Source organism: Oncorhynchus tshawytscha, linkage group LG25 (assembly GCF_018296145.1).
Source record: "Oncorhynchus tshawytscha isolate Ot180627B linkage group LG25, Otsh_v2.0, whole genome shotgun sequence".
NCBI lineage: Eukaryota > Metazoa > Chordata > Actinopteri > Salmoniformes > Salmonidae > Oncorhynchus > Oncorhynchus tshawytscha.
This window is the reverse complement of record NC_056453.1, coordinates 15715608-15731728: the sequence shown is the minus strand read 5'-3', so window position 1 is coordinate 15731728 and position 16121 is coordinate 15715608. Positions and strand designations below refer to the sequence as shown.

The window sequence follows — 16121 nt, the reverse complement described above, 5'->3', positions numbered from 1 at the left end:
TTCTAAGTCAGAACCATCCAGAGTAGTGATGCTGGACGGGCGGGCAGGTGCAGGCAGTTATTGGTTGAAGAGCATGCATTTAGTTTATTTGTATTTCAGAGCAGTTGGAGGCCACCCACGGAAGGAGAGTTGTATGGCATTGAAGCTCGTCTGGAGGGTTGTTAACACAGTGTCCAAAGAAGGGCCAGATGTATACAGAATGGTGTCGTCTGTGTAGAGGTGGATCAGAGACTCACCAGCAGCAAGAGCGACATCATTGATATATACAGAGAAGCGAGTCTGCCCAAGAATTGAACCCTGTGGCACCCCCATAGAGACTGCCAGAGGCCCAGACAACAGTCACTCAGATTTGACACACTGAACTCTGTCAGATAAGTAGTTGGTGAACCAGGTGAGGCAATCATTTGAGAAACCAAGGCTATTTAGTCTGCCGATGAGGATGTGGTGATTGGCAGAGTCGAAAGCCTTGGCCATGTCAATGAATATGTCTGCACAGTATTGTTTCTTATCGATGGTGGTTAATATATCGTTTTGTACCTTGAGCATGGCTGAGGTGCACCCATGACCAGCTCGGAAACCGGATTGCATAGTGGAGAAGGTACGGTGGGATTCGAAATGGTCGGTGTTCTTTTTTAAAACTTGGCTTTCGAAGAACTTAGAAAGGCAGGGTAGGATAGATATAGGTCTGTAGCAGTTTGTGTCAAGAGTGTTCCCCCCCTTTAAAGAGGGGGATAACCGCAGCTGCTTTCCAATCTTTGGGAATCTCAGATCACACGAAAGAGAGGTTGAACAGGCTAGTAATAGGGGTGGAACCATACTGATCATAAGAACCCTTTGAGCCCTTCAATGGTTATTTGCTGTTCAAAAAAGGGTTCTTTCCTCTTATAATGATAGATAATTACACTGGACCTTCTACAAACTGGAAACAACATATTTTGAGGCCGCATTTGTTTTAGCTGGGGACTTTAATGAAGCATTTTTGAGGAAAACGCTGCCAAAGTTCTATCAACACATTGCGCTTCAAAACTCTTGAACATTGTTACTCTCCCTTCCGTGATTGCTACAAGGCCCTCCCCCGCCCTCTCTTTGGCAAATCAGATCAGGACTCCATTCTGCTCCTCCCTTCCTATAGGCAGAAACTCAAACAGGAATTACCCGTGCTAAGGTCTATTTAACGCTGGACTGACCAATCGGAATCCATGCTTTTGTTTTGATTACACGGAATGGGATATGTTCCAGGTTGCCGCTGAGAATAACATTGATGTATACACTGACACAGTGACTGAGTTCATCAGGAAGTGTATAGGGGATGTTGTTCCCACTGTGACTATTAAAACCTACCCAAACCAAAAAACGTGGATAGATGACAGCATTCGCGCAAAACTGAAAGCGCAAACGACCACATTTAATCATGGCAAGGTGTCTGGGAATATGGTTGAATACAAACACTGCAGTTATGCCCTCCGTAAGGCAATCAAACAGGCTAAACGTCAGTACAGAGACAAAGAGGATTACAAAGGGAGAACTAGCTATGCCGTGACACCCCTGCCTTGCTTCCAAACAAGCTAAACACCTTCTTCGCCTGCTTTGAAAATAACACAGTGGCCCGCTCCCGAGGACTGTGGGCTCTCGTTCTCTGTGACCGATGTGAGTAAGACATTTAAGCTTGTTAATTAACCCTCGCAAGGATACCGACCCAGACGGCATCCCTAGCCGCGTCCTCAGAGCATACGCAGACCAGCTGGCTGGAGCGTTTACTGACATATTCAATCTCTCCCTATCCCAGTCTGCTGTCCCCACTTGCTTCACGATGTCCACCATTGTTCCTGTACCCTATGCCATCTGGACGAGAGGAATACAGTACCTACGTACGAATGCTGTTCATTGACTTCGTTCAGCCTTCAACACCGTAGTACCCTCCAATCTCATCATTAAGTTTGGGGCCCTGGGTCTGAACCCTGCACTGTGCAACTGGGTTCTGGACTTCCTGACGGGCCGCCCCAAGGTGCTGAAGGTAGGAAACAACACCTCTACTACGCTGATCCTCAACACAGGGGCCCCACAAAGGTGCGTGCTCAGACCCATCCTGTACTCCCTGTTCACCCATGACTGCATGGCCACGCACCTTTCCAACTCAATCATCAAGTTTGCAGACAACACAACAGTAGTAGGCCTGATTACCAACAATGATGAGACAGCCTACAGCGAGAAGGTGAGTTCCCTGGCGGAGTGGTGCCAGGAAAATAATGTCAACATCAGCAAAATGAAAGAGCTGATAGTGGACTTCAGGAGACAGCAGAGGGAGCACGCCCCCATCCACATCAACGGGACCGCAGTGGGGAAGGTGAAAAGCTTAAAGTTCCTTGGCATACACATCACGGACAGTCTGAAATCGTCCACCCACACTGATAGTGTTGTAAAGAAGGCGCAAAAATGCCTCTTCAACCTCAGGAGGCTAAAGAAAATCGGCTTGGCCCCTAAGACCCTCACAAACTCTTACAGATGCACCATTGAGAGCATCCTGTTGGGCTGTATCAACGCCTGGTATGGCAACTGCACTGCCCGTAACCACAGGGTTCTCCAGAGGGTGTTGCGGTCAGCCCAACACATCACCGGGGGCACATGGCCTGCCCTCCAGGACACCTACAGCACCCGTTGTCACAGGAATGCCAAAAAGATAAACAAGGGCATCAACCACCCGTGCCACGGCATGTTCCCCTACTATCATCCACAAGGCAGGGTCAGGTGCATCAAGGTGCATCAAAGCTGGGGCCGAGAGACTGAAAAACAGCTTCTATCTCAAGGCCATCAGACTGTTAAATAGCAATCACTAGCCAGCCTCCACCCAGTACCCTGCCCTGAACTTAGTCACTGTCACTAGCCGGCTACCACCCGGTCACTCAACCCTGCACATTGCTCATCCAATAATATTTATATATTTCTTAATTCCATTGTTTTACTTTTAGATTGTATGAATTGTTGTGAATTGTTAGATACTACTGCACTGTTGGAGCTAGGAACACAAGCATTTAGCTACACCCGCAATAACATCTGCTAAGTAAGTGTATGCAACCAATAAAATTGGGTTTGATTTGATTAAAATGTAGGGGCGGTGTCTAATTCAAATTTTTTGGGGGATGGTTTGTTGTCTGCTCTTTTTGTGCAACTGTGATTGAGTACCATCCCAGTTGATCTAATCTGCTGTGTTATGATATTACATGTTATATATGACAAAGGCTGGTGATGGTGCCTTGTGACAGACTCATGTATGACCTCGTGACAATTGAGAACAGTTGATTAAGTCAGTAGTTCTTAGTTCTCTCCTTGGGGACCCTTAGTGATGGGGAAATTAAGCTTCCTGAAGCATTGAAGTTTTCCAGCCAATTGTGTCGAAAATAGGTTAATTACGCGAGGCTTTGAGCGACACAGTGTACACTAGTGGCACATGCTGGTGTTATAGATGATGTCCCACACCCCATAGCGCACGTGCACAGCGTAGCCTTTTTGTCTTCTACCAAACCAATACCAAACCAATCAGGTGGTTGTTTGACAGAACGAAGCTTCGGACGTCATTGATCACGTGCTTCTGATAAAGTGATACAGGTATCGGCACACTGCTTTGAAGTACACTGCTTAGCAATTTCGACGCATGCCTCGGAGCTCTGGTATCAAACATGACATCACTAGGGACCCCCAGCCATTCCAGAGCAACTTGTTAATAAACACAATTATAAAACCTATGGAATTTTAACAATATAATATGGCTATTAAACCAGAACAACAAAACCAGTATGGTTTTACAAAGAACCTATGATATTGAGAATGGTTCTATAAAGAATCTTTCTCCATACAGGTTCTATTAAGAACCATAGAAAACGGTTCTATATTGCCCCAAAAAGGGTTGTAACCATAGCGGAACCGTTTTTTTGGTTCTATATAGAGCCTTTTTTAATGGTTCTTTATCGAACCTTCAGGTTTCATTTAGAACCTTATGACCATGGTTCTTTATAGAACCTTCAAAAAACGGTTCCATATACTGTAGCACCAAAAAGGGTTCTGCTATGGTTAGAAGCCAATTAACCCTTTTTGGAATCATTTGTTTTTAGTGTGTATGCGTCTATGCCTTGTGCTGTAAAACATGAAAAACACAAGAAAGATAAGCCCGTTTACTGTTTATTTATGATTTAGCCTAGTATTGTCATGCCAAACTTGGTAGTCCAGGCCTATATGTGTTTGATTCAAAGTGAGCTACAATGGAAATCAAGATGAAGAGGGTGAAACATTTATAGATGTTATCCGGTTTTATTCAGTATCAGCAGAAACAGGGGCCTCCCGAGCCTCGCAGCAGTCTAAGGCACTGCATAGCAGTGCTTGAGGTGTCACTACAGCCCCGGTTTCGATCGTGACCAGGTGTCCTATAGGGTGGTGCACAATTGGCCCAGCGTCGTCCGGTTTAGTGGAGGGTTTGGCCCGGGGGGGCTTTACTTGGCTCATCACGCTCTAGCGACTTCTTGTGGCAGGCCGGGCGCATGCAGGCTGACTTCGGTCGTCAGTTGAACGGTGTTTCCTCCGACACATTGGTGCGGCTGGCTTCCGGGTTAAGCTGCAGGTGTTAAAAAGCGTGGTTTGGCAGGTAATGTTTCGAAGGACGCATGACTCGACATTCACTTCTCCAGAGCCCGTTGGGGAGCGATGAGACAAGATCGTAATTGGATTGCAATTGGATATCACAAAATTGGGGAGAAAAAGGGTGTAAAATACCATATATATATATATATAACCGAGTTTTAGACCGTTTCAGATGATATCTGACAGAATGCTGTGTAGTGCAGTCTCTTAGAGTCACATAAACCAGGTCAGAGTCAAGAGGAGAGAAGGAAATTGAGGAAATTCTCTGACTGTTTCTGATGATACTATATATCTTTATTTTATACTTTATTTAACTAGGCAAGTCAGTTAAGAGCAAATTCTTATTTTCAATGACGGCCTAGGAACAGTGGGTTAACTGCCTGTTCAGGGGCAGAACAACAGTACAACGCTCTAACCACGAGGCTACCCTGCCGTATATAGTATCAGCAGAAACAGTCAGAGAATTTCCTCCATTTCCTTCTCTCCTCTCGACTCTGACCTGGTTTCTGTGACTCTAAGAGACTGCACTACACAGCATTCTGTCAGATATCATCTGAAACTGTCTAAAACTCGGTTATTCAGTACCAGAGGAGGCTGGTGGAAGGAAGGAGCTATAGGAGGATGGGCTCATTGTATCAGCTGGAATGGAATTAATGGAACGGTATAAAAAAAAACATCAAACATATGGAACATGTGAACATATGGTTCCATTTATTCCATTACAGCAATTACAATACTCCTAAAGCTCCTCACACCAGCCTCCACTGTTCAGTACCCAGGTCTCTGTGTTCTGTATGCTTGTGTGTCTGTAATGTTTGTCTATGTGACTGGTAGGGATTTCACCTGCATCATCGGCACGCCACAAGACAAGCCCACTGAGCTAAAGCCTGTAACAGGCTTCGGTTCTTAGGCAAGGTCATGGGGGTCTATATATAATTGATTTGTTCTGTAACAGATATGATGTGAAACATTGACAGTAGGTTGTGTTATCTGAAACTATGTCTGATGTGTTCCTCTTCTCTCAGGTGGTAGCTGATGACAGTTATTTAAACGAGGTGCAAAACACAGGTAGGCTAACAGTCACCTCTCTCCTCTTTTTCCTGTTCCCTGATCTATTTTGTGTTCTATAAAATGTGCCATCCCTTCTTCCCCCACTCATATTCTCTCCATTCCTACTCTCACTCCTCATGTTCTTATAACCTATATTCCCCTCCTCCTATATCCCCCATCTCTATTCTCTCTCTCTCTCCCTCTCTCGCTCTCTCTCTCTCTCTCTCTCTCTCTGTGTGTGGCTGGTGGTTGTGATCTGGGTGGGGTTCTCTCTCTCTCTCACTAGCAAAGACCAGCCAATTCATAATTTCTGGCCTCAATCCAAGTGCTCAAAATCTACAGAAGCACACACACACAAGCGCCCAAATCTCTACAGTGCTGCTGATTAATTGAGGCCTTTGAATGTTGTCACATCAAGGAAAAGAAACCCTGCCTCAACATCTGGCCAATCAGACAGCATGATAATCTGTAAGGCCCTCCTTGGCTTTGTTAGCGTACAGTACATCAGTGTGCTTTATTAATGTGTAGCTGATGTTGTAAGGTATGAGTGTGTCTCGTGTTTGTATGCACTGCCGGCATGTGTGTGAGGACAGACACATACCCACCCCCATATGGCTCAGCACTGCACGTGTGAACCGTGTCAAATACTCATTGTGGCGGGGGAATGGATTATGGGAGCTGAGAGAATGAGTGTTCCTGTGGTGATGGTTCCCATAGCGATGGAGGAGAGTCTGGTTGTCGTAGCAACACAGAGTGTTGGTTTCCCTAGCAATCAGTGTGTGACTAGGATGTTATGAGTTAATTTGGGTTTAGGTCAAATCTTTTGAGATCTGGCCGGATCCATCAACTAAAAAACATGATTTCCTTCGAAACAGCACATATTTCCAAATCATACGCAAGATTATTCTAAAATGTATTTCACACATGGTCTCACCACACTTGATAGAAAAAAGGAAAAATGATCAAATAACGAAAATGATCAGGTTAAAACCCATCATAAACATCTGATGTAAAAGATAAGGTGAAAGTAAATTACAACTCCTCTGTACTTTCAGTATGTTACAAACACACAGACACACCTCACGCCACTACAATTTAACACACCATTACATGCAACTATATCATATTATATCAAAGACATTACTCCCATCAACACATTTTACAATTCCATTAATGTATGTATGTTTTCTTTCAAGTGCCTAATTGAATAACACAGTCTGACAAATGACCAAATCATCATTAGGTTATACGGTCACATCTCTGACTGACAGCATTATGAATACATATGACACTATAAGCGCTGTGACCTTATTGGATCACTATTTATTCTGTGTGATTGACAGTAGAGATGACCAATGAGGCAGTGTTTTTACCACCAGCATTACCACCCGAGTTGAAGTATGTATAGAGCTTCTCGGTGAAGTTGCAGCTAGTGAAAGAGTGGATGTGAGATCTGGCCTTTACATCATAAAAGGAGACTAGACCCTCCTCATAATCCACAAACACCCCCACTTTTTGGGGTGTCGGGGGCTTGCCGGAGAAGAAGGGCAGGTAGAAGAGGTTATCGTACATGTTTGCACAATACCAATGCCGGTGGTACCCACTCTTCAGACCCAGAGTCCAGAATCCATTCTCAGGGGTCAGTGGAAGCCAGCCCTTCCTGTTGGTGGACTTTCTAGCCACCCCTAACCTCCACCAAGTCTTCCCCTCTACCTGCACCTCATAGTAGAATCTCCCAGAGGAGAATTCATTCTTTCCCAGGATAGAGGGATTATAATCAAACCTCTCAGGGTTGTTAGGAAGTTTCTTTAGTACGTCTCCCAGTGTCACTTGTTTTCCGTCCTCAGACACGTTGAGGTATGGAAATGCTGTATCAGGGTCCAGAGTCACATCCACTGCGTACTGCTGCATCCTCTTCAGCTTGATGTCAGGCAACTTCTCGATCTCATTATGAAGTGTCTCCTCTAGTTGAGACACAACTCTCCTCACATTTTTCACATGTAGGTAGTAGTGAACACTGATCTCAGACCAGTCCTTGGTGAATGTGGGGGTGCACAGAGATGGGGAACTCTGGAGGAGGTGGAGGTGGTCCTCGGTGTGTGAGAGCTGCTCCAGCTCGGTGCGTCTTCTCTTAAGCTCGGTAATTTCTTGCTCCAGCTCGTTAATCAGCCCTTTAGCCCGCCTGCCTTCGGCTTTCTGCTTCTCCTCAATCTCCACAATGAGCTCAGCCTGGCTTCTCTCAATGGAACGCACCAGAGCATTGAAGACCTTCACGCTGTCTGCTTTCTCTCTCTCTGCAACTGTCTTGCTGAGCTCTACAGAGTCTTTGATCTCCCTAACCTTCTGCCAGCGGTCATGGATCATCTGCCGCATTTGTGCTATGGAGTTCCGCAGTTGAGCCTTCTTCTTTCCAAACTCTTCCTCTAGAGGCACGGTGTGGTGAGTCTTGTGGTCTGTCTCAGTGCAGAACTGACACACACACGTTTGGTCAGTCCTACAGAACAGCTCCAGGAGTCTGTCGTGCTTCTTACACAACCTGTCTTCCAGGTTCTCCACAGGGTCGATCAGCTTGTGTCTTTTCAGGCCTGCAACTCTCTGATGAGGCTGCAAGTGAATCTCACAGTAAGAGGTCAGACACTCCAGGCAGGACTTCAGGGCTTTAAGCTTTCTCCCAGTGCAGAGATCACAGGCCACTTCTCCGGGCTCGGCAGGGGACAAATCTCTTTCTCTGTCACTCATTCTTTTGAAATGATCTGCAACATTTCTCAGTGTTATGTTGGTCTTTAACTCTGGTCTTTTGTAGAAAGTATGCTTACACAGTGGACACTGGTTCCGGCTAGTGGTATCCCAGTATCCACTAATACAGGCCTTGCAGAAGTTGTGTCCACATGGAATGGAGACTGGCTCAGTGAACACATCCAGACAGATGGAGCACTGGAACTGATCTTCAGACAGGAAACTGCTAGAGGACGCCATTTCTGCAACACAAAGAGCAAGAGCAACCATATAATTATGTTCTGGAAGGAGTACAACCACAATTCAGTCTCCTTTTATCCAGACGAGGAAGAGTTTAAAAAGATGATGGATTCAGAAAGAATATACTTTACACTAACCAACAGTATATAATATAATACCGATAAATGAATCAGTCAGATTTACACATTTCCATCATATATTCCCGGTTTAAAGAAGTGACCCAGTAGTGATTTATAAACTATATACTGTAGTGGATGTTTGTCAGAACTGTTCTGTTCGTTCTCCTGTTTGTAGACTGTGTTTTGTGGTTGTGAACGAAATAGTTGTCATACTCTGATGCTGATCGATATGTAATGTTACTGTTGTGACTATCTGTTTTTGCGTGTCTTTCCCTGAAACATGTACAACAAAAGTGACTTCTGTGGTCAATGAAATGTAATTCCAGGAAAATGTAATAAACGGATACAATAAATCATCTTCATAAAATTCCTCTAATATTGTCGACAGAGATCATGGCTTTTAGCCAAGGGCGTAGCACGTGAATACAGCTGAGGAAAACAGGAAGCACAGCGATTCTGGTAGAAATAAGCCATACCTGTTCGGGTAAAACCTCCCTCCAACTCGATCAGTACTTACTTGAGTTTGCTTGTGCCTTCTATTTCTCTATGAAAGGTGGACTCTGTGCAGGCTGCAGCTGTGTTGCTATCTTCGCGAGCAGGAACGTGCTTGTTACCGTGTGCAGTTTCCTGCTCTCAATTGAACTCTGACTTCAGCAAAGTGTCATCTCGTAACTCCTCCCTGCTCCTACTTCCCTATAGTAGGGAAGGTGTGTCATTAGCTTTAATCGTCCATAGTTATTTGCTTGAAAGTATACTGAAAAACCAAAAAAAGGTTCAGAAAATGCTCATTAACTCGTGGAGTACAATGGAACGGGGGATGAAGAGAAAGAAGGAGAGGGAAGTGTAATGAGATGAGCAGAAGGAAGAGACTGTGTGTACAGTAGGAGGAAGTGATATTCCCCAAAGATGATAGGTCAGTTTTATACAGGCCTCTACTATCGGCTGTGATATTCCCCAGAGATGATAGGTCAGTTTTATACAAGCCTCTACTATCGGCTGTGATATTCCCCAAAGATGATAGGTCAGTTTTATACAAGCCTCTACTATTGGCTGTGATATTCCCCAGAGATGATAGGTCAGTTTTATACAGGCCTCTACTATCGGCTGTGATATTCCCCAGAGATGATAGGTCAGTTTTGGCATTTAGTGGATTTATTGAGTCTTTTAAGGTTGTCTGGCAGTAAGCCAATACAAAAATACGAAAAACGATTCAGTACACCCAATATTCCAACACAGTACACCCCCATTATCTTACACAGCACATACATAACCAATACTATAATACATTATATTATTTACTCATCGTTGCATGATAAAATTATATCAACAAACTAATTGCACATAAAATGTGCTAAATTACGACATTTTATTCAGTCTGTGTGATTGACAGGACAAATGACCAATGGGGCTGAGTTTGGACCCTCAGAATTATTACAAGGGTTGAAATACGGATAGAGTTTCTCAGTGAAGGTGTTGCCAGTGAAAGAGTAGATATGAGACCTGGCCTCCACATTGTAGAAGGAGATCTGACCCTCCTCATAATCCACAAACACCCCCACCTTCTGGAGCTTCTCTCTCAGGGAAATGGGGACACGAGTATAGTTGCAGGCCTGGTACTTATTTTTACCTCTCATATACACAGTCCACCGTCCACCCTCAGGGCTCTCAGTTGTAGGTTCTTTTCTCATGATGGACTCTTTGGCCACTCCAAAAATCCACTCAATCTTCCCCTTTACCTGCACCTCATAGTAGAATCCCCCTGAGGAGAAGCCCTCCTTTCCCAGGACAGAGAATAAATACTCAAACCTCTTTGGGTTGTCAGTGAGAAGCTGTGGTCCTTGTTCATATCTCACTTGTTTCCTGTCCTCAGACAGGATGAGACAGCAATGTGCTGTATCAGGGTCTAGAGTCACATCCACTGCACACCTCTGCATCCTCATCAGCTCGGCATCACACAACTTCTCCATCTCTTTGATAACTGTCTCCTCCAGCTGAGACAAAGTTCTCCTCATGATCCCTGCACACAGTGCACTGTGAACACTGATCTCAGACCAGTCCTTGGTGTTGGTGGGGGGGCTCAGGGATAGGGAGCTTTGGAGGAGGTGGAGGTGATCCTCAGTGTGTGAGAGCTGCTTCAGCTCAGTGCTTCTCCTCAGTAGCTCATTAATTTCATGCTCCAGCTCTTTAATGAACCCTTCATCCCGCATCTCTGCTACTTTCTCCTTCTCCTCAACCACCTCAATGAGCTCAGCCTGGCTTCTCTCAATGGAGCGCACCAGATTAGAGAAGATCTGCACGCTGTCCCCTATCTCTCTCTCTGTGTCTCTCTTCCTAAACTGTACTAAGTGTTTGATCTTCTGAACCTTCTGCAGTCGCTCCTGGATCATCTGCTGCACTTGTGCCTCCGTCTTCCCAAGCTGAGCCTTCCTCTCTCCACACTCTTCCTCTAGAGGGACAATGTGGTGAGTCTTGTGGTCTGTCTCAGTACAGAACTGACACACGCATGTCTGGTCAGTCCTACAGAACAGCTCCAGGAGTCTGCCGTGCTTCTTACACAACCTGTCTTCCAGGTTCTCCACAGGGTCGATCAGCTTGTGTCTCTTCATGCCTGTAACTCTCTGATGAGGCTGCAGGTGAATTTCACAGAAAGAGGTCAGACACTCCAGGCAGGACTTCAGGGCCTTGAGCTTCGTCCCAGTGCAGACATCACAGGCCACTTCTCCAGACTCTGTAAGACTTTGGTTTGGGCTGCCGGGAGCTTCCACTTGAACTGACCTCCTGAACTGAGCAGCCATCTCAGAAATGAAGGTATTGACGAGTAGCTCAGGTCTCGTGAAGAACTTATACTTACACATTGGACACTGGCACAGGTCAGTGGTATCCCAGTATCTGCTGATACAGACCTTGCAGAAGTTGTGTCCACATGGAGTGGAAACGGGCTCAGTGAACATATCCAGACAAATAGAGCACTGGAACTGATCTTCAGACAGGAAACATCTAGGGGACGCCATTTCTGGAACACAACAGAACAAACACATCAAAAGACGTGCTAGAATGTGTCAGCATTTAGACAGTAAACTTTGTACTTGTCCTTTTTCTCACTCTCATAGTGACCTTGGTGTCTTCAGTTCAGTTCCCACTCTCACTCACAAGGTTTTGCTATCTCCCTATTAAGCATCTTCTCCATCTCATCTCGCTACTCACCCGAGTGTTTGTTATTCCCTTTTATTTCTCTATGAAAGGTAGACTGTCAGCTGCAGTGTTCTTTTTGGGAGTTGCTGGAGAAAGTTTGTTTCTGTGTGCAGATACCAGCTCTATATTTAACTTTCACTTCAGCAAAGTGACATCATTTAACTCCACCCTGCTCTGCTCTTTGCAAATATTTGCCCTTAAAGGGACAGTGTTGATATTTTACCAGCCTGTCTAAAGTCTCTTCTGATGTTTTTCCTCACATCATTTTGTATTGCAATTTGTTGATTATTCGAATCAGCTGTGTAGTTCTAGGGCAAAAACCAAAATGTGCTCCCCTTGTGGTCCCGAGGACCGTGTTTGGGAAACCATGCTCTATTGTGTGTGGGACGTCATCTAACATAATCATTTAGCTGCTATAAATTCTTGATTGAAGCCTTGGGTAATGAACCTGTTTATGACACAATTGTCTGGAAAGCCTCAATGCTTCAGGAAGCTTAATTTCCCCATCACTATTTCATACCAGAACGCAGAGGAATGTGTCAAAATTGCGAAGTAGTTTACTTCAAAGCAGTGTGTCGATGCTTGTATCTGTCAGAGTCGTGTGTATAGGTGGCAGGGAAGTCAGGAGCAGGAGAATCAAACTTAGTGGAATGGAGTTGTTTAATGACTTTAAACAAAACATAACTCCAAAACTATGAATAATATAAAATAAAGTGGGTACGAGGACCCGTCGCGCACCAATACAAACACGAAATCTGAACAACAAAGATTCTCCGACAAAGACATGAGGGGAAACAGAGGGTTAAATACACAACAGGTAATGAATGGGATTGAAACCAGGTGTGTAGGAAGACAAGACAAAACCAATGGAAAATGAAAAATGGATCAATGATGGCTAGAGAACCGGTGACGTCGACTGCCGAGCACCGCCCGAACAGGGAGAGGCATCGACTTCGGCAGAAGTCGTGACAGTATCACTTTATCAGAACCATGTGATCAATAACATCCAAAGCTTATTTTTGTCAAACAACTACCTGATTGGTTTGGTAGAAGACAAAAAGGCTACCCTGCGCAGGCGCTACGGTGTGTGGGACGTCATCTATAATAATTTGGCTGATCTAAATTCTTTTGACAAGCAGGTGCCGCTAGTGTACACTGTGTTGCTCAAAGCCTCAAGCAATGACAAGTTTCAAACACAATTGGCTGGGCCTTAATGCTTCAAGAAGCTTTGTTTCCCCATCACTAGTAAATACGACATCACTTAATTTGCATATACCCTGCCCATTCCCCTCCCCAATAATCACAATTTGTGCCACCCATAAGTGAAAGACCTACATAACCATAAGGTTATAGAAAAGAACAGAAGTGTGAAGTTAGTTCTACCTACAGGTCATGGAAAATGTGCTCTTTTAGTTTTTCTCCAGTAGGTTTTTTCAAGGAGAAAGCCCCAAACTTCCATGTCAAATATAATAAATCACTTTAGTAATTACTACAGTAATGTCCCCAAAAACACTATAGTAATTATTACAGTAAACCAAAACACTACAGTAAATATTACGGTATACTACAGTTTGCAAAAACACTACAGTAAATACTATAGTATATATTTCTGTTTTTTACTACAGTATTTATGCTATAGTAAACTAGAGAAAACACTACAGTGAATACTATAGTATTCCGACCGTAGTATACACTACAATATTTTTTCATGTGGGTCCCTCTCCTTTTTTCTCTCTTCCTCTTCCAGATTGGGATGAGGTATGATGGGTAAGGGCTACAGCCTCTGGAAAGAGAGAGAGAGTGTGTGTGTGTGTGTGTGTGTGTGTGTGTGTGTGTGTGTGTGTGTGTGTGTGTGTGTGTGTGTGTGTGTGTGTGTGTGTGTGTGTGTGTGTGCGTGTGCGTGTGCGCGTGCATGGCATGATTAGATGATGTTCAAGGACAGCCAAGCTGTGTGTGAGAGATAACACTGGTCCTGGCTATTGCAGCTCCTCTCTCTGTCCTAGCTATTAATCACAGGTGTGTGTGTGTGTGTGTGTGTGTGTGTGTGTGTGTGTGTGTGTGTGTGTGTGTGTGTGTGTGTGTGTGTGTGTGTGTGTGTGTGTGTGTGTGTGTGTGTGTGTGTGTGTGTGTGCGTGCGTGTTTGGGTGCGTGCATGTATGTGTGTGTTTGTTTGGGTCTGGCAGAGTGTGAGTTGCTTAGTTACTATGGAGTCTGATCCTGCTACTCAATGGAATGTCTAATACATCTCTCTCTCTCTCTACTAATACTGCTCTAATTACTGCCTGGGAGATTATTGTTGTTGTGTGTGTGTGGGTGGGGGGGTTGGGGTAGCATAATTTTCGTGTCAGCAGCAGTTTTATTTAGCCTTTGTTGTTTATGCCTCTTCCACTAATTCCCCCTCAACAGTACAGAGTGTACACTCCTTAGGGACCCTCAGACTACAGACTGTACCTTCCTTAAGGACCCTCTGCTGTGTGTCCTCCTTCATTTTGAGTAAGAATGGGAGTGGGAGGTGAAGGGATTTTAACATGGATCAGTTGAGTAACCGTATTACAGAGGTCCCCTGCTGTGTCATCGGAAAGTGGATATTAATACGTCTTGTAACTGTCTGTACATGAATATGGGAGAAGCAAGGCGATTTTCCATTTTGAATCAGGACTCTCCATCTCCCTCTCTCTCTTCAGCTCCTCTTCTCTCCCTCTCTCTCTTCAGCTCCTCTTCTCTCCCTCTCTCTCCAGGTCCACTGCCCTGCTATGAAGGGTTTACAGTTCTACTGTAACATTGTCCCTTTTCTCCTCACCTTCCACAACTGTCTTTCTCTATCTCTCCTCCAAGCTCCTTGCTCCTGTTCCAAGGGTTTTTCAAAGCTGGGTTACTAACATTATCCTCTCTCTCTCTCTTCCATTCTCTCTCTCTCCCCCTCTCTCTTTCTCACTCACTCTCTCTCTCTCTCTCTCTCTCTCTCTCTCTCTCTCTCTCTCTCTCTCTCTCTCACTCTCTCACTCTCTCTCTCTATTCAGCCCCTCTCTCCTGTTCGGAGGGTTTTACAGAGCTGGGTTACTATAATGGCTCTGTGTCTCAGACGGACTCTGGCGCTCTCTGCCTGCGGTGGACAGAGTTTCCAGACTACGTACTGCAGTACCCTGGCCGAGGCCTTGGGGAGCACAGCTACTGCCGTAACCCTGACAGAGAGTCCAACCCCTGGTGCTTCTTCAGACAGACCTCTGGGGCCATCGGCTGGTCTTACTGCGACTGCCACCAGGGTAGGTCAACAGCACATATGTGAAATAGGCATATTAAATAAATGCAGTAGTTTGTGTGTATATACAGTACCAGTCAAAAGTTTGGACACACCTACTCATTCCAGGGTTTTTCTTTATTTTTACTATTGTCTACATTGTCAAAACTATGAAATTACACATTTGGAATCATGTAGTAACCAAAAAAGTGTTAAACAAATCCAAATATATTTTATATTTGAGATTCTTCAAAGTATCCACCCTTTTCCTTGATGACAGCTTTGCATAGTTTTGATGTCTTCATTATTGTTCGTCAATGTAGAACACAGTAAGAATAAAGAAAAACCCTGGAATGAGTAGGTGTGTCCAAACTTATGTCTGGTACTGTGTAAATATATATACAAAACATTAAGAACACCTTCCTAATATTGAGGCACCCCCCTTTTACCCTCAGAACAGTCTCAATTCATCAGGGCATGGACTCTACAAGGTGTCAAAAGCGTTCCACAGGGATGCTGGCCCATATTGACTCCAATGCTTCCCACACTTGGCTGGGTGTCCTTTGGGTGGTGGACCATTCTTAATACACACGGGAAACTGTTGAGCATGAAAAACTCAGCAGCGTTGCAGTTCTTGACACACTCAAACCAGTGTGCCTGGCACCTACTACGATACCCTGTTCAAAGGGATTTAAACCTTTTGTCTTGCCCATTCACCCTCTGAATGGCACACATCCACAATCCATGTCTCAATTGTCTAACCTAAATTGTTTAACCTGTCTCCTCCCCTACATCTACATGGATGGAAGTGGATTTAATGTGACATCAATAAGGGATGATATCTTTCACCTGGATTCACCTGTGCAGTCTATGTCATGGAAAGAGCAGGTGTTTTTGATGTTTTGTACACTCAGTGT

The 16121-nt window shown here is 44.6% G+C and overlaps 3 protein-coding genes and 1 non-coding gene across 4 annotated transcripts in view; 2 read left to right on the top strand and 2 right to left on the bottom strand.

Annotated features, from left to right (window-relative positions):
• The window catches only part of LOC112224769 (neurotrypsin), a 32809-nt gene that overhangs the window by 8059 nt on the left and 8629 nt on the right, over window positions 1-16121 (top strand). The window contains exons 2-3 of the mRNA XM_042306016.1: window positions 5655-5697; window positions 14987-15229. Of these exons, the coding sequence (XP_042161950.1) occupies window positions 5655-5697; window positions 14987-15229 (286 nt within the window). The remainder of the gene's footprint in view (window positions 1-5654; window positions 5698-14986; window positions 15230-16121) is intronic.
• Window positions 5750-9488, bottom strand: LOC112224311 (E3 ubiquitin-protein ligase TRIM21). The gene is made up of 2 exons (XM_024387801.2): window positions 9292-9488; window positions 5750-8657 (listed from the first exon to the last, which is right to left on the bottom strand). The coding sequence occupies exon 2, from the start codon at window positions 8653-8655 to the stop codon at window positions 7003-7005; it is 1653 nt and encodes a 550-aa protein (XP_024243569.1). The 5' UTR covers window positions 8656-8657; window positions 9292-9488; the 3' UTR covers window positions 5750-7002.
• On the bottom strand, window positions 9909-12123 carry LOC112224312 (E3 ubiquitin-protein ligase TRIM39). The gene is made up of 2 exons (XM_024387802.2): window positions 11979-12123; window positions 9909-11787 (listed from the first exon to the last, which is right to left on the bottom strand). The coding sequence occupies exon 2, from the start codon at window positions 11783-11785 to the stop codon at window positions 10145-10147; it is 1641 nt and encodes a 546-aa protein (XP_024243570.1). The 5' UTR covers window positions 11786-11787; window positions 11979-12123; the 3' UTR covers window positions 9909-10144.
• On the top strand, window positions 13364-13416 carry LOC112224820. Its single transcript, XR_002949501.1, has one exon. It is a non-coding gene; the product is annotated as a U7 small nuclear RNA (small nuclear RNA).